Source organism: Neophocaena asiaeorientalis, unplaced genomic scaffold (assembly GCF_003031525.2).
Source record: "Neophocaena asiaeorientalis asiaeorientalis breed wild unplaced genomic scaffold, Neophocaena_asiaeorientalis_V1.1 scaffold336, whole genome shotgun sequence".
NCBI lineage: Eukaryota > Metazoa > Chordata > Mammalia > Artiodactyla > Phocoenidae > Neophocaena > Neophocaena asiaeorientalis.
Window position 1 is genome coordinate 2,020,540 of NW_020174788.1, and position 18,002 is coordinate 2,038,541.

An 18,002-nucleotide genomic window follows, 5' to 3' on the forward strand; every position below is an offset into this window, starting at 1 on the left:
CAGAGGGGAGAGTTAACTGCATTTTATTGTAAGCTGCATGGTAGCTAGGAGGATGAGTGCACATACACACAAGCATAGATGCTCATGTACGTGTAGGAAATCCCCCTATATGAGTGGACAGTGGAGTACATGCATGCCCACACCATCACTCCACGTGTTTGCACACACACTAATGGGCAGGAGAAACGTGCTCAGCACATTTTATTATACATCGCAGATTGAGGAAGACCATTCAGGAGGGGGAAAGGGAAGATTATGAGGCAAAACGAGAAATGAAACCCAAAGATCCCGCCCTGTCAGCATTAACTGGAGTATAAGAAATGGAATTTGGACAGACAGACAGACTCCTGGGGCCTGCCAACAACCAAAATGTCCAAAGGGCCTCTGATTCTCTGGCTGGTGATTGAGCTCGAGCGGCTTTATCTGAGTAAGTGTTCTCAGACCTTCCATCCAGGAGTCCCTGGAGGCTTGGCACCTCCCAGATTTCCATGGCTGATCTATAAAGGTGAAGTCCATTTCATTCCTGCATCCACTCAGCTTCTCTTGTTTGGAAGGTCTCTCCCTTTCTTTGTGACACAGGGTTTATCTTGAGAGTGGTTTGGGAGTTTTAGGGTGGGGGTATTTATGTTCATACCAGGAATGGTGATTTAAGAAGAGACACAGAGATAAGGGGTCAGATAACATGGGGAAAAGAAATGTCCTTTGCAGGTTTTACTAGCACAATCAGAGCCAGGGGAATTTGTTCTGCTAAGACGCCTTATTATAATCCTTATTTTTCTCTTTATTTTTAGGAGTTTTTGTTTGCTTCTTGGTTTGTTTTATTTTGCTGGGGGTCAGGCGTCCAGGTGAGGTTTACCTTTTCTGCATATTGTTTCCAGGTTTCGGATGCAAATGTACACACACTAGGTGTGGACCAGTATAGACCTTCACATCCTGCTGCTATACAGGTGGAATGCACTGGGCTGAGCTGAAGTTGTATCTTGGTCATTAACTTTTGACACTGGCGAGTATGGCCCTTCCATGGAAGAAATGAGGGACTTGGAAAAGACCAGTTTTAACAATCCATGATTCTAGAACTAGACAATATCTAATGTCCCTTGCAGTTTTAACAGTTCATAGTTTCTGCACGTGAATCTTTCAAATGTGCTGCGTGAGAAAACACCTACATTCCATGAAAAACAAGCCTTTGTCATACTGTTCTTTGTGCCTTTCTTTCCTCTAGAACTCCATAAACCCTCAGGTCTCCACCTAAGTCAAGCTTTTCCTGACTACCCATAGCCTCCAAACTGGTTTAAGTGTTTCTGCTGTGAGTTCCTGTCCTCCCTGGAGTCCCACCATTAGAGAACTTGTCGCCCTGTAGTAGTTGCTCATTTAACTGTCTCTCTCCCCAGATACCCTGTGGGAGTTAGTGGAATGAAAGCAGTTCCTTTCCCTTTCTTTATCATTGTTTTTGCCTGGTCTTTACCTTGTCCTGGGACCTGGAGGTGTGGAGGGTTTGGTGATGCTGAAAGTTGCTCTGACCACCTTTCCGGCTACTGGCTGGACACTGACTGAGTGGGCTTCTCCAACCCTACCTGAAGAAGGCAGCACCTGGTGGATGATCTCTTTGTTTTTCATTTGTGCCTTTTCTAAAATGACCACTTTAGAAGGCAGTGACTGCTCAGACTCATTGGTGATCAGAACTGAATGTGCTCTTAAAAGATGCCAGATCAAACCCTTCACTCTGTAGATGATGAAATTGAGACCCAGACTGGGGAAAGGCCTTGTTTAAGGTCACCAGCTAGAGAAGAAACCAAGCTGGCACCAGAACCTAGGTTGTACCCACCGTCCTGGGTAATCCCCCAAAAGAGAAATTGCTTTAATACCAATGATTCCTTTGCTTCAGATAATTTTGCAGCTGGAAAGAAACAGTTTCTTATCCTATCTCTAAGATTAGAAATGCTTCGTTATTTGTACTAATAATTTATTAATTTCATGTGGCATTTAATACTCCATCTCTTGTGAACTTGAGAACTATTTTTTTTTTTTTTTTGCGGTACGCGGGCCTGTCACTGTTGTGGCCTCTCCCGTTGCGGAGCACAGGCTCCGGATGCGCAGGCTCAGCGGCCATGGCTCACGGGCCCAGCCGCTCTGCGGCACGTGGGATCTTCCCGGAATAGGGCATGAACCCGTGTCCCCTGCATCGGCAGGCGGACTCTCAACCACTGCGCCACCAGGGAAGCCCTTGAGAACTATTTCTGAGGCGAGTATTATCTTCCCCCTTTGCCTTATGAGGATAATGAGGTCAGGATTAGTGTGGCTTTCCTCCAAAGAACACAAAAGCAGTAACTGGCAGAATGAGGTTCTCAATGTAAGCCTGATGGGTGTTTTTCTGTCACACCTGCTTCCTTTTTTTTAACATTAATTTTTAATCCAATAAGTAATACAGAGACACCTTTGGTGGAACAATTAAAATGTTATAAAGTTAAATCCCTTTTGATTACTGCCCTCAACCCCAGTCCCTTTCCTCTGATCATGGAGCTGCTGACACAGTGAGTTGGGTGTATGTCCCACCAGCCACTTTTCTCTACGTTTACTTTCATATGTCTGTGCCCACAAAACCTGCCAACTGGTTTATTTATTTTTTAAAATGGTTTTGTATTTTATGTGTCATTTTGAAACTTCTCCTTTTCATACGTTGATAAGGCTTGGAGTTTTCATGCCGATGGATATACATCTGTCTAATTCTATTAATCTTGTACATTGTGGTTCCACGGAAGGACTGTGCCATAGGTTAGCCACTCCCCATACACACACTGTTCATTTCATTCACACACATATGACACTGCAGTAAACATTTGCAAATAGGCTTCCTTGTGCACCTGTGCTTTTCTAGAGCAAATAACAAACCATGAAATTGCCCAGGCTTAGCTAGGTCACTTGCATGTTGAGTATTAACCGAAACTGCCGAATTTCCCCAGAGTGTGGCTGTACCAATTCACACCCCATTTCACTCCAGTTTACTCCAGTAGGCTAAGTCATTTCCCAGCTCCCAGTCTAGCCAACACTTCATATCATCAGCATTCTAATTTTTGCCAGTCTAATAGTTGAAGTTTACTGATCACTCATATTTCCTTGTCTATGAATTGCCTGTTTTGTCCTTTGCCAGTTTTTCTTTTCTTTTTTTTTATTGGAGTATACTTGCTTTACAATGGTGTGTTAGTTTCTGCTTTATAACAAAATGAATCAGTTATACATATATCCCCATATCTCTTCCCTCTTGAGTCTCCTTCCCTCCCACCCTTCTAGCTGGTCACAAAGCACCGAGCTGATCTCCCTGTGCTATGTGACTGCTTCCAACTAGCTATACATTTTATGTTTGGTAGTGTATATATGTCCATGCCACTCTCTCGCTTTGTCACAGCTTACCCTTCCCCCTCCCCGTGTCCTCAAGTCCATTCTCTAGTAGGTCTGTGTCTTTATTCCTGTCTTGCCCCTAGGTTCTTCATAACCATTTCTTTTTTTTTTTTTAGATTCCATATATATGTGTTAGCATACGGTATTTGTCTTTCTGACTTACTTCACTCTGTATGACAGACTCTAGGTCCATCCACTTTACTACAAATAACTCAATTTCATTTCTTTTTATGGCTGAGTAATATTTCATTGTATATATGTGCCACATCTTCTTTATCCATTCATCTGTTGATGGACACTTAGGTTGCTTCCATGTCCTGGCTATTGTAAATAGAGCTGCAATGAACATTGTGGTACATGACTCTTTTTGAATTATGGTTTTCTCAGGATATATGCCCAGTAGTGGGATTGCTGGGTCGTATGGTAGTTCTATTTTCAGTTTTGTAAGGAACCTCCATACTGTTCTCCATAGTGGCTGTACCAATGTACATTCCCACCAACAGTGTATGAGGGTTGACTTTTCTCCACACCCCCTCCAGCATTTATTGTTTGTAATGATGGCCATTCTGACCGATGTGAGATGATATCGCATTGTAGTTTTGATTTGCATTTCTCTAATGATTAATGATGTCGAGCATCCTTTCACGTGTTTTTTGCCTTTGCCGGTTTTTCTATCTAGTCTTTCCGTATTGAGTGGTAGGATGCCTCTTTCTATACTGCGATACTTGGGATAATAAACTGCTGGATCTCCAGTAGAAATAATTCTGTCCCACACTTTTTATTAATTTACCAAATATTCATAGGAACAAGCTCATATTTAGAAGTCATTGATTTTTGGTGCATGTGTTCTGCATTGCTATCACAGCTGAGGTTGAAGACAATTTTATTTTTTTCCCTGGCTTCATGGGAGGCAAAATGGGCTTCCACAGCATGTACAATCTGTGAAACATCTCCATTGTGGCAAAGTAAAGAGACGATGAGTTTAGGGAAGGCTCCAGGCGGGTCTGAATTTGGAATGACCTTTCATCATGAGAGCAAACTTTGCAAAACCCAGCAAGTACCTCATCTGGCTTACTACCTGGGCAACTGCTAGGGCTCAAGCTCACCTTCTCCCAGAGAAGGATAGCTGGAAGTTGCTGCCGCCTAGGGTCAGGGAGGAATACGGTGCTACTGGCCATGTCTTACACAACTTAGCCAACGGGGTTAACAGAGTTAGTGAACGGAGAGTCTTACAGGAGGGTACCTTGAAGAAAACAATGAGCAAAGAGATATGGGGATATATGTATATGTATAGCTGATTCACTTTGTTATACAGCAGAAACTAACACACCATTGTAAAGCAATTATACTCCAATAAAGATGTTAAAAAAATTAAAAAAATATAAAAGGGATCTAGGTACTCAAGAAGGAGCAGGATGTCATCCTGACACTGGAGCTATAGCCTGCCTGGCTCTCCTGTCAATAGTATGGTTTGATTGAGAACAATCACTGATGCTCAATTAAATCAGAGGGCTTAACATTTGCAGCAGTGAAAAACTTTCATGGACTCTCAGAGATGGAAGTTATCTTAGAAGAGGCTGTCCAGTGGTCCTCAAACAGAGTGGGTGGTCAGTGACATCAGAAGGACCTGGAGGCCTCGGTTATGTACATTTCCATGGGCTTTGGCCTCTAAGATTCTGACTCAGGGTTGGGTAAGAAACTAGATATTTTTAGCAAGCTCCCCAGGCCATGCTGGTGAGCAGCTGAAGTTGGGAAACACAGATACTTCATTTTAAAAATGGTGCTATGTTCTATTTCATATAGCTAACATGGTCAACCTCATCACCACCATCTTTATGTCACAGCTGCCATTCCAAAGAATTCCTGTGATTCCTTTCCAGTTCTAACATTAAAAAAAAAAAATCCACAAACTCCACCTAAGTTCACGTTCTCTAACAACAAACAAATGGTCCAGAGCAATTAATTTCTACCTCCAGTACTAAAAGGAGAAGAGGACAATGGGATATAGTTCAACAGCCTGTCTCCCTGCCATAGCAACACTCTGGGGTGGAAGACAGACAGAGACCCATTTGAGGCATTCAGGTCAGTGGTAGGTGATCACTGCCTATTAAGATACACTGGGTAGACTGCAGTTTTGGACCTGTTTATATGAGTTAGTGGCATTGGATTAAAGGGTCAGGATTTTCCATGGAGAATTTATTGTTTTATTGAATGGTACTTAAGGTCACAGTTTTTTTGTTGTTGTTTGTTTATTTGTTTTGCGTTACGCGGGCCTTTCACTGTTGTGGCCTCTCCCGTTGCGGACGCACAGGCTCAGGGGCCATGGCTCATGGGCCCAGCCGCTCCGCGGCATGTGGGATCCTCCCGGACCGGGGCACAAACCCGCGTCCCCTGCATCGGCAGGCGGACTCTCAACCACTGCGCCACCAGAGAAGCGCCGGTCAGGGTTTTTTTAATCAGCAAATCTGCTGTGGAGATGTGAGCAGACTCAGGCGGTCAGCTGTTTCCACTTGAGGGATGGAGGGGTGTGGAGTTAGGAGCTTAGCAGCAGCTAAGGGCAGGCCAGAATTTGGGCTAAAGAAACATATACACTACGACCCTCTTCATCTTCCCGGAAGCATCTATCTGCACAATCCCTGTAGAGCATATTTGAGAGATTTCAGTACCTTACAGCCTAGTTTTCTCATCTTTCCTCACAGCTCCAGCTGCATCAGAGAGTGTCGTGAGAGCATTTTGGGGTCAGTCGGTGACTTTGCCCTGTACGTACTCATCCTGGTCTCCTAAGAGCAACAGCATGTGCTGGGGCAAAGGCCAGTGTCCCAACTCCAAATGCAATGATGAGCTTCTCTACACCGATGGGACAAGGGTGGTCTCGAGGAAGTTGCCAAAATACCAACTTCTGGGGAATATCCGGAGAGGGGATGTCTCCTTGACCATCTTCAACACCAACGAAGGTGACAGTGGTGTGTACTGCTGCCGCATAGAGGTGCCTGGCTGGTTCAACGATGTGAAGAGGAACATCCGTCTGGAGCTGAGAGGTGAGAACACAGGGGCTGTGTCTGTGGATGGAGAGGCTCACGAGTCATGGGTCATAGAGTCAGTGCATGGTGGTGGAGAGGCCGAAGCTGCTTAAGCAATGAGTGGGCAGATTAAATCTGAGACATGTTGATGACTAGAGGAGCCACAGTCTGGAGCAGATGCCTGTGGGAGCCAAAAATCCCACAGAAATGAGTGAGGGGTAGAGGGTGGGAGGTAGGGAACCAGTGAAACTCAGGGTCACTCTGAAGAGGGCAGCTGCTTCTTCTCTAGGGAATTGCAGAAATTTGGGCCCAGTGCTTTCAGATCTCCCACTTATCATGTGAAGTATATTGAATTTTGCACGTTGGCAAAGATTTCACAATTAAAAAAAATATTGGATGAATGAGATAAAATGTGTTGTTCATGGATCAGCTTCAGCCCATAAGCCCAACTTCCAGCAGAGGGGAAATTGCAGGGGATTTGGAGATAGTCATAGCAGTTTTCAGGTGATCTTTCCTTCTGTTACCGTCAGTTGCTTTCGATGAAATTTGAAATACGGTGGAACTCGTAACGATTTGAGCTGCATGGAGTACAGCCTATGGTTGAATTATGTGAACAATAACCACTGGTCCTGCTGGTCTGGAATGGAGCCTCTCAAATTCAGCTCTGTGTTCAGCCTGCACCGAGGACTGAGGATTCTTGGGCTCTGTTCCTAACTGGACTGGCGTCTTGGAAGGCAGGTTCTGGCTAGCCATGCAAGTAATAAGCTTCTCCGATGACTCTCATGTGCTCTAAAATTGAGAACAACTGATGGGGATGCTTCTAATTAGGGAACTTTCACAAGCATATATGAAAGTATACTTTTTATATACTGAAAATATATATCTAGTATATTTTTCTCTCAAAGCAACTTTGTGAGATAGAGGTATCATTAGGATTTGTTGAAGTTAAATGATGCCAATCCAAGTCTTTGCTTTTCAAGCCTGATATAACCAGCTCTTACTCTATAAAATATTGGTTGACATCAGCACCCTATGAGGACATTTCTAAGTTCACTTGAAACTAATGATGTCTTTCTGGTCCATTAGAGTTAGTGGAAATTTGGCACATTTAAGAGAGGGTGGTATCTGTAGAATAACTGTTGCTAATGAACTCAGATTCAGATGTTTAGTGGGTGAGTGGTTTGGGCATGAACCAATCTTTAATATCTGAAAGAGACTACATTTTCACCCTATGTTACACTCTTTGGACTCGCTCTTTTTAGATTTTAATTTTTATTGTAGAAAGAACACCTAGCATGAGTTCTACCCTCTTCATGAATCTTCAAGTGTACAATATACTATTGTTAACTATGGGTACAATGTGTGCAGCAACTTTCTAGAGTTTATTCATCTTGCTTGACTGAAATGTTATGTTTGGGCTCACTTTTGGTGGGATCATTCATTTACTCATTCATGCATGTTTTTGGAACACCTACTATGTACCAGACATTGTGGTAGGTATTAGATTTGTAGCAGAGAACAAAATAAATACCAGCCATTCCCTCGTGGAGCTTACAGTGTACTAGGAGAAACAGACATTCCATGACAATCAACAAATAAATGTGTAGTTAGGAAATGCAACAAATGCTATGAAGGTCAAGTATGAGTGTGCAAAAAACATTGTTATTGTCGAATGCGGATGACCTCCTTGCAGAAGCGTCCTTTTAGCTGAGACATGAGGGTTAAGGAGGAGTCCATCTAAGGAAGAGAGAGTCTAGGAAGCAGTAGGTACAAAGTCCCTCAGATGGAAGGTCACTAATACTGTGGAAGAACTGAAGAAAGGCCAGTGGGCTGGGGAAAAGTGAGGACAATAGAGTGGAGGCCCGAGATGGGAAAGAAAGAGCAGATCAGGTGGGGCCCTGAGGGTGAGGTTGGGGGTTGGGTCTTCATCTTAAGGGCAAGGAGAACCCAGTAAAAAAGTGTAGGTAGGGGACTGACATAATTAGATTTGTCATTTTCAAAGATTACTCTGGCCACTGTGTGAAGAACAGGTTGGAAAGGCCAGGACTAGAGTTAAGACACCCAGTTTTCATGGGCATTTTAGTGGTCCAGGCTCGTGGGCCGGCTGAGGCAGCAGAAAGGCAGAGAAATGGACGGATGCCGGCTACATCTGTAGTGTTTCTGTCTTCCTCCGTCTCCACTTGGCACCAGACGTATCTTCTATTGGGTACAGGTCCCACGACCACGCGCTCAACAACCACCCATCGCCCAACCACCGCCACCACCGCCGCCGTGACGACAACCACAGCTGTGCTTCCAACAACCACAGTCGTGCCTACACCTGACCTGCCAGGCACACCACCGCTTCAGATGAGAACCGCTGCTGCACTCACCACCACGGCAGCCACATGCCCTCTGACAACACGGGAGTCCCTTCGTGAGGAAGACACGATACTTCTGACCCTTGAGCCTTCCACAGAAGGGCCCATCCTCACTGCAGGTGCCTGGTTCAACGGGCCATTCTTTCCCTTCTTCTGGTCAGATGTACCTTGGATCCCTTGGAAGAGGGTTCTCCTGCTGAATGGAGCAGCCCAGCAACTTGCTCTTAGGTCTATGTGTGTGTGTGTCTGTGTATGAGTTTGCCAGGGCTGTCATAACAAATTCCACAGACTGGGTGGCTTAAACAACAAAAGTTTACTTTCTCACAATTCCGGAGGCTAGAAGTCTGAGATCAAGGTGTCAGCAGGGTTGGTTTCTTCCAAGGCCTTTCTCCTTGACTTCTAGATGGCCGTCCTCTCCCTGTGTCCTCACATGGTCTTCCTCCTTTGTGTGTTTGTGTTCTAATGTCCTCTTTTTGTAAGAACACCAGTGATATTCTATCAGGACCCATCCATGTAACATCATTTTTACCTTAATTACCACTTTAAAGGCACTAGCTCCAAATACAGTCACATTCCAAGCTACTTGGGCTTAGGGCTTCAATGTATGAATTTTCGAGTAGGGCTGGGGCGGGGGTGGGAGGGGACCACACAATTCATCCCAAAACTGTGTGTGTGTGTATAGTTTCATTAAATTGTTCCTTTTCATTGTTTTATGATTTCCTTTTTTGTTGCTTTTTTTTTTCCTTTGTGCTTTTGAAAAGTCAGCATTTTTGGTTCTCCAGTTGACCTCCCAGGAGTCTTGGGGACACTTAGTAAAGAACCAGGAAATGTGAACCTGGGTCAGACACCAGTTCCATCCTGCCGGGGCTTAAGTCCCTATTCAGGCATTAGAGATTGGCTGAGGAAAGGCCTCCGGATGCCTTAAAATATCCCTTGATGAACTGGTTCTACCTTTTCTTTCTTCCTTTCTTTTCTTTCTTTCTTTCTTTCTTTCTTTCTTTCTTTCTTTCTTTCTTTCTTTCTTTCTCTCTCTCTCTCTCTCTCTCTCTCTCTCTCTCTCCCTCCCTTCCCTCCCTCCCTCCCTTCCTTCCTTCCTTCCTTCCTTTCTCTCTCTTTCTCTCTCTCTCTAGCTCCCTCCCTCCTTTCCTTCCTTCCTTCATCCTGAATCCTTCTTGATCCTACATCTTGGAACTCTCACTGAACTACTAGCTCCACTAATTATGGGGGCTTATCAAAGCTCCCACCACGTTTCAACCTCTGATTCTGAGGTAAGAATATTAGAAAAGAATCATGAGATAGCTTGAAAGCTTAGGCGTTTCAGCTGCCTCAATAAGGCCTGGATTAATTTAAACAACTTTACAGTATCGAATTGGCTAATTCCATTATACTCTGTGTAGTCGCCTAAGGTCCATGAACCCTAAGCCAATTTTTATATGTAACTTTTTATTCATTTGGTCTTTAAAATAATCATCTTAGAATACTACGTTTGCAGTTTTTCCCCTAGATTCTAAAAATTACTTACAATCCTTGGAAGAAAAACTGGAATAAACATAGAAAAGTACAAAGACAACTATAAAAATAGCCCCAAATCCCACCACTCAGCACAAACACCTATTTTTAGCTGCCTTTTACCAAACGTTTTTTCTCTTCCAGACTCAGAAACTGTCCTCCCTAGGACCTCTCAGAGAAGCACTGAGGCGACTTCTGCAGATACTGCCTTACTCACATCCAAAGGTATGTGGCCAGGGTTCTCTCTTTTTCTTTCCTCACCGCTTAGCCTGAGGGAAATACTGAATAGCGTGTCACCAAGTCAGATGACTAGAGATGACTGTTGGGTCCTGTGTGCCATGAAGTCCACCTGGGACAAATTGGTATCAATACCGCATTTGTGGCTCATTCCTCCCTATGGATTTGAGAGTGTGAGAGAGACCCATTGACCTTGATTTGTTTGTGCAGTTCTCCACGGTAGCACATCTCTAGAATATCTGCCTTTCCACTCTAGGTTGGGTGGCACTCGGCTATCTCATCCCCCAATTCCAAGCATACTGGTCTTCTGTGTTGAAACCCCGGAGGGTGTTACTCACTTGACTCCTTGGCTGTTTATAGTGGAGGGAGAGTTCTTTCATTCATTTGTCCTTTCATCCATCCAGCCAGACTTCTTTAGGTATTTACTAGTGCCCAGGGGCAGAGAACACCCTGAAAATAATTCACAGCCTTGCAGGTGCTAGAGGGGCCTACCTGGGCTTGGTTATCAGTTGTACTACTTTCCCCTGGGGGTCTCTGCCCTCCATTGTGTAACTTCATGCATATAAAATTTGGATGAGTGCCTGGCCTGTTAGTAAGCGTGCAAAAGGTAGCTGTTACCTTAGTGGAGTTTATAATCAAGCAGAGGAAAACAGACATCTATGAGGTAAATAAATCAACGCTTGTGATAATAGAGTATAGGGGGGCCGTAAAATAGAGTGGTTCATGTGTGCGTTCTGGTGTCACACTGCCTGGGTACAAATCGTGCCTCTTCTCTGCTGTGTGACTTTGGGAATGTTCCTTAATCTCTCTGGGCCTTGGCTTCCTAACTGGTCAAATGGGAATAATGAAGCACTTACCCTGTGTCTCTTTCTGAGGATTAAGTGAGAGAATGCAGGTAGGTGACTTAGAACAGCATCTGGAATGTACTAAATGCTCAGTAAACATTAGCCCTTTTTTTTTTTTTTTCCTTGCGGTACGCGGGCCTCTCACTGTTGTGGCCCCTCCCGCTGCGGAGCACAGGCTCCGGACGCGCAGGCTCAGCGGCCATGGCTCACGGGCCCAGCCGCTCCGCGGCACGTGGGATCTTCCCGGACCCGGGCACGAACCCGTGCCCACTGCATCGGCAGGCGGACTCTCAACCCCTGCGCCACCAGGGAAGCCCCAGCCCTTTTTTTTAATGACAGAAGTCAGTTTAGGGGAAGAGTGCCCCCCCACCCCACCACCTCCCAACAAAATGGGAAGACAGGCATCTACCTAAGTTTGTTTTCTCCTTTCCTTTGTATATTTTCCAGGGTCTAAAAGTTGGGTTCTCCAGTCAACACGCCAGGCATTGATGCGGGAAGCGAGTGACTCGGTGGTTTCTCAGCCAAGAGGTAGGGGGGTTGTTCTCCTGTGAGTGGTTTGCCTTTGGACTTGGGAACAATCTGACATCATCTGCCTGCTTGTCTTGGAATTCTGCTCTTTTGATTGCACTGTCGTCACATCCTACATCCTCCCGCCAGCTGGGATGAAAGTGAAACTTGCTAAAAGCATCAGTGTTGGCTCCATCCCTTCTCTGCCTCATTTCTGAAAACCCTCTGTTGGGATCTGAAGCTAGGAATGCTAGTAGGAAAAGCAACCATTCATCTTTCAAAACATTACTAATTTATTTTAAATTATGCAAATTGTACACCAGTGTAGTTTTGTTAGGGATACATTTTTTTAAAGCTATTTAGTTATTTATTTTTATTTATTATTTGGTTGCTCTGGGTCTTAGGTGCAGCAGGTATACTCCTTAGTTGCAGCTCACCGGCTCCTTAGTTGCGGCATGCATGTAGGATCTAGTTCCCTGACAAGGGATGGAACCCAGGCTCTCTGCACTGGGACCGTGGAGTCTTAACCACTGTGCCGCCAGGGAAGTCCCTAGGGATACATTGTTTTGTAATATCACTGATATTAGTTGAAGCTGATCATTCTTCAGACCTTTTTCTATTCCCTTATGAGTGGGTATAGATATAGAAATATACAGTTGTGTTTTGTGTGTGGATTTAAAAAAAATGCAATCCTATTGTGTGCTGCCTTCTGCATTTTTATTCACCTAACATTACACATTGGACCACTTTCTTTTTTGGTCCATGTTGATCTCCATCACTGTGTTAAATTGCTGTATAGTATTTTCTACTATGGGTACTTATAGTATCCATTCCGCATTGAGGGGCACTAAGGTTGTTCCAAAGCGTCACATCATAAATATTCTGCAGTGAGGATCCTTATAGGTGTCTCCTTAGTGTTCATGCAAGCGTTTCTTTAGCTAGGGTGGTGACCAAGAAGGAGAAATGCTAGGTTCAAAGAACTGTGTGCTTTAATTTTTTTTTTTAATTTATTTATATTTTATTTTTGGCTACGTTGGGTCTTCATTGCTGCACACGAGCTTTCTCTAGTCGCGGTGAGCAGGGTCTACTCTTTGTAGCGGTGCGCAGGCTTCTCATTGCGGTGGCTACTCTGGTTGCAGAGCACATGCTCTAGGCACGCAGGCTTCAGTAGTTGTGGCACGTGGGCTCAGTAGCTGTGGCTCGCGGGCTCTAGAGTGCAGGCTCAGTAGTTGTGGCATACGGGCTTATTTGCTCTGCGGCACGTGGGATCTTCCCAGACCGGGGCTTGAACCTGTATCCCCTGCATTGGCAGGTGGATTCTTAACCACTGCGCCACCAGGGAACTCTGAAATGTGTGCTTCTAAGTTTTATAGCTATTACAAAATTGTCCTCTGGAAAGGCTGTGCTAATTTATCTTCCCACCCACAGAGTATCTGCTTTCCCATATCCTCCCCACACTCAATATAACCATTTGTTTAATTTTTTTCAATCTCCCGAGAAGAAAATGTCATCTCATTCTTCTGTTGTTCTGATTAACAGAGAGTTGGAGTGTCTTCCTCTATGTTTATTAGCCAGAAAACAGCCATCCTTTAACTCTGTGAAGGAGGCAACGTAGCATCACTGACAAAGGCTCGGAAGATGGAATTGGAGGGTCCTGACAAGAGTGAGCGGAAGGGAGATAGGTTTTGAAGGAAGACTCTAAATCAAGATGAAATGCAAGGGCGATCTCATGTTGAAAAGCTTTGGCATGCACTAACTCACACAGTGGGACGACGGGAAACCTGGACTGGTTGTTGATAACAAGGTGCCAGTGATCCAAACCTTCTTTGTCCATGGGATGTGGTAGGGTGGGGGCCTATTTTCTGGCAGAAGAGAAGGTAGCAACTAGAAAAGTGACAAAGGATGGTCAACAAGTTTGCAAAATGTTTCATTTATTCCACTTAAATCTTGGACTATTTTACACTGAATTGCAAGGGAACAGAAGGTCATCTGATGTTTTGCTATCTTTTATAATATCCCTGATCATTTCATTTCACTGCTGCTTGATAAATCCTGGGAGAGAGAACACTTGTGCCCATACCCATAGGCGGCACTGCTGAAGAGGAGCTGGTTATAGGAAGGTCTGTCAGTCTCTGTGTAACATCTGTTCGTTGTGGAAGAAGCCAGGGTTTATTGAGCACATATCATGTGCCGGCATGGGGTCAACTGTTCTCCTGGGCCACTTAATTCAATCCCTCTTACCAGATGCTCCAATCTCTATTTGTCATAGCTTTTGCAAGCCCACACAGCTGTTGGGTGCCAGATCCAGGAAGTCTAGCTCGGATTCCATACTCTTAGGTATTAGTTTATTTTGCCTTACCTTCCAGTCTGAAATAAAATATCATGTTCTTGTCATCTACCATCCTTTTTTTCCATCGGTTTTTGTAATGAAACATTTATAATACATACTGAGGATTTAGCTAGGTGTTAGGTGCTGTATAAGGGTTTTAACTTATATTGTTTTATTTAAATCTAACAATGACCTTCTAGCCAGGTATAGGTATTATCCCCATTTTACAGTTAAAGAAATGGAGGGTCAGGGCGTTTATTATAGAAGCTAACACCTACTGAGGTCTGTCTTTGTTTCAACGCTCTGCATTTTACATGCATTGCCTCATTTGATTTTTCACAAAATCCTATGAGATAGATACCATTATCACCTCCATTTTAGAGTCCATGAATGTTATATATCTTGTCTGGTAGATGATGGACCTGGACTTAACCCTTCTCTGCTCAACTCTGATGCCATTCTGACCCCATGGTAGGCTGCCCCCGCCCCATCTACCCTCTGGAAGCACTTAGAGAATAAAACTACTTCTTCATTTGCATAAAAATGCTTTCAACCCATTTCAGAGAACCTACATGCTTCTGTGGGCTTTTTCTTACCTTGGCTAAATATTCCCAATTCCTTCCTCATGTCTTCATGTAATTTTTGGATGGCCAGGCTTCCATGGTTGAGGACTGCTTTAAATTGTTCAGGTGGATATTGCTACAATTATTATTCCCTAAAATTAGCATTACCTGGAATGGCAATTCTTTACTTCCTCTCTTTGGCTGCCTGGAACAGAGTTCAGAGATGTGGAGTGATTTGCCCAAGATCACACAACACAGTAGTGCAGAGAGAGAGGTGGGATCACACCCAGTTTCCAGGGGTATTATTAAAATGTGTACATGGACTCCTAAATGGAGTTGTCTGTGGATGAACTTGGCAGGGGGACAAGAACCCCCCTGCCATTTTATATATATATAGTTGTGTTTGTATATGTACACACACATTTTCCTGGGGAAAAAAGTATAGAACTTTTATTAGATTCTCCAAGAATTCTGCAAAGCTCCAAATGATTAGGAGCCGTAATTCAAACAAACAACAGTAAAAATTCTCATAGGTTTCTTCCCCCCAGCTGAAGGCAGCCTGTTAGGGGAATACGAACTCTTATGCCTCTAGGTAGCTGGAAACTCAAGTCAGTCCCTCTAGCCTGAGGATTAATTTCATTTCTTGCTTGGCCACAGGAATGTGTGAAATGGTCCCAAATTGCTCCATAGTGACCCAACATCTCTATTGGTAAGGACTCTGAAGCTAAGGTGAGGAGACCCACATCACCATGTCATTTCCTAAATAAAATCGGGTGGCTTGGGATTAAATCCTCTGCAGATTATGCCTCAGCCTCACTTTTAGTGCCTCAATAACATCCCAAATCCTTTTTTTCTAGTCCTTTCTCCTCACATTCTTCTCGGTAGCCTGAGGTGGGGGTTAAAAGACCTCATTTGGGGAATGTGAAGGCTCAGGGTTATATACCAGCTCTAACGTTTTATGCTTTATTTTTTTCTTTTAGAATATCAGGTTCTTGTTCTAGGCTTTTTGAAATCTCAGTTTCCTCAAAATGTACAATGGAGATAATAGTACATGGTTCATAGGGCTGTTAAGTGAGGAAATGCATGAGAAAAATGTCTGTTCCATAATTACTGACTAGTAAATGACAGTCCTCGTGACAGATTCTGATGCCCTCTGCTCACTGGATCTCTGCTGATCTTCCTACTCACACATCTTCATTCTCTGGCCAGGCCAGCTGGGGAGCAAGAGGCCACATCTACCAGCTCCCAGCTGACTCACTTCCTTCCAAATACAGAGACACTTTTTTTTTCCCCTGATTTCAAAACATATTAAAGAGCTACAGTAATCAAAACAGTATGGCACTGGCACAAAGACAGACATACAGACCAATGAATACAGTAGAGAATAAACCCTCACATACACGGCAGAGACACTTTTTAGTTTTATGATTTTTTTAACTGCTAATTGCTCCAGGAAAACAGCTGATGAGTGGCAAAATTGCAAACTTGGGGAAGTGACGAAAGCTTTTTTAAAAATCTCATGGCAGTCATTCTCGACTCACTATTAAAATAAATCTGATTCTGAAAGCTTTTCACTGGCTGCTTATTACATGGCTCTATGGAACTATCAGTTATGGGTTTTGTTCCTCTAGTGCACATCTTTAATCTTCTGATGCCTCTCAGTTGTTTTGTCCTTCTCACATCACTCAATCTAGGGAGGCTTCACTCTATAATTTAGGCTCAGAAATCAAGTTTTGCTTGAAAAAGAGCTGTGGTCAAGTTTGCCATGCAAGGGCTTCCTGATTTGTATTATTTATTTGATTAGACACCTCCAAGTATGTATCTCCTGCTCCGGTGCCTTCCTCTGCATTGAAGGTGTTTGGTCTGCAGACATCATCTGAAGAAGCCCTAGTCAGGGTGTCAAATCCTCACCTCCACTCTGTGGCTGCCTAGAAATAGAGTTCAGAGATGTGAAATGACTTTCCTGAGATCACACAGTGAGGCAGAGGGAGAGCTGAGACTCTTACCCAGGTTTCGGAGGTTTGAAATTTGGGCCCACGAACTCCTCGGGAGGTGTTGTCAGTGGAAAACAGATGGGAAATTGAGGCCCAGCAAAGGCCAGTGAGTTGAGAGAGGGCTTGCAGTGATAGGGAGGCTGCTGACACCAGAGGCCAGTTCTCCTGATCCCACATACAGTTAACCTTTGTCCCAAGACTGGCAGCCACTGTCTCTCAACAGAGCTTCCCTGAGGGCAGATTTTCCTATTTGCTCCTCAAGTATTAGGAGTCACTTTTTCTCAGCCCCCAGGTAGATCATTATACTCATCAACAGTATGAAGTCCAAGCTGTGAAATAATTTCAAATTTAATGCCCCCAAATATGCATGAGGGCTTGGCTGTCAACCCAGGAAAACTGGGGAAAAATGAACATTCCTCTGGCAATAGTCATAACTTCCTTTTCTGAGATTCTTACAGTAGTGTTTTCTCCATCCCAGGTTTGGATGGTGGGGGAGTGGGGATGGGGTGCTTTTAGGAGTTCTTGTTCTCTTACTGTATCTTTCTGTTTTACAAAACCAGCCCAAGCTTCATGGTCCAGGGCAAGCTGGCCTTGCCATGGAATCAAAGGATTCTCAGAGGGAAAAGTGGTTAGAGATGAGATTTTATATCTTTACCTTGGCATTTGGTTTGGATATATGGAAATAGGTCACGTGATATTTGGTAAAGGCCTTTCAAATCTGTCATTCATTAAGCATGGCTTCCCTGGGCGCTTCCCTGTGCAGGACCCAGAACATATAAAAATGAGGAAGTCTTGACCTCTGTTCTTAAAGGGGTGGGACAGACAGGCTTGTGTAGAGCAAACAATTATCCAGTGAGCTTGGTTTTGGGATAGAAGTATGAAAAGGTGCCCTGGGGACCCAAAGAAGGGAGAGAAGGATTCTAACTTGGAAAGAAAGGCCAGGATGATTTCACTCAGTGATCCTTGAATTGGTTCTTTATGGATGAGAACATCTCATTGAGCAGAGAAGGGTGAACAGGCAGGGAGAACAGCATAAGCAGAAATAGGGGGACTTATAATAGCACGAAATCTTTGGCGATTGTTTAAGAGTCTAGTTTAATCTAATGGAGACAGGAAGCTAGGAGTGGCCTGGGTTCTTAAAGGACTTGATTGATGGGCTGAAGAATTTAGATTTCGTTCCGGGGTCACACAGGTCCAGTCATGTTTTTGGAGTCGGGAATGGCATTTTCAGCTCCGTTTTAG

General features: G+C 44.1%; 1 protein-coding gene across 1 annotated transcript in view; it reads left to right on the forward strand.

Moving 5' to 3' along the window:
• The first annotated feature begins 353 nt into the window (after positions 1–353).
• Positions 354–18,002, forward strand: part of TIMD4 (T cell immunoglobulin and mucin domain containing 4) — a 34,510-nt gene continuing 16,861 nt past the window's right edge. Inside the window, exons 1-5 of the mRNA XM_024760154.1 lie at positions 354–427; positions 6,096–6,434; positions 8,629–8,895; positions 10,430–10,510; positions 11,815–11,895. Coding sequence (XP_024615922.1) covers positions 370–427; positions 6,096–6,434; positions 8,629–8,895; positions 10,430–10,510; positions 11,815–11,895 — 826 coding nt within the window. The 5' untranslated portion in view covers positions 354–369. The remainder of the gene's footprint in view (positions 428–6,095; positions 6,435–8,628; positions 8,896–10,429; positions 10,511–11,814; positions 11,896–18,002) is intronic.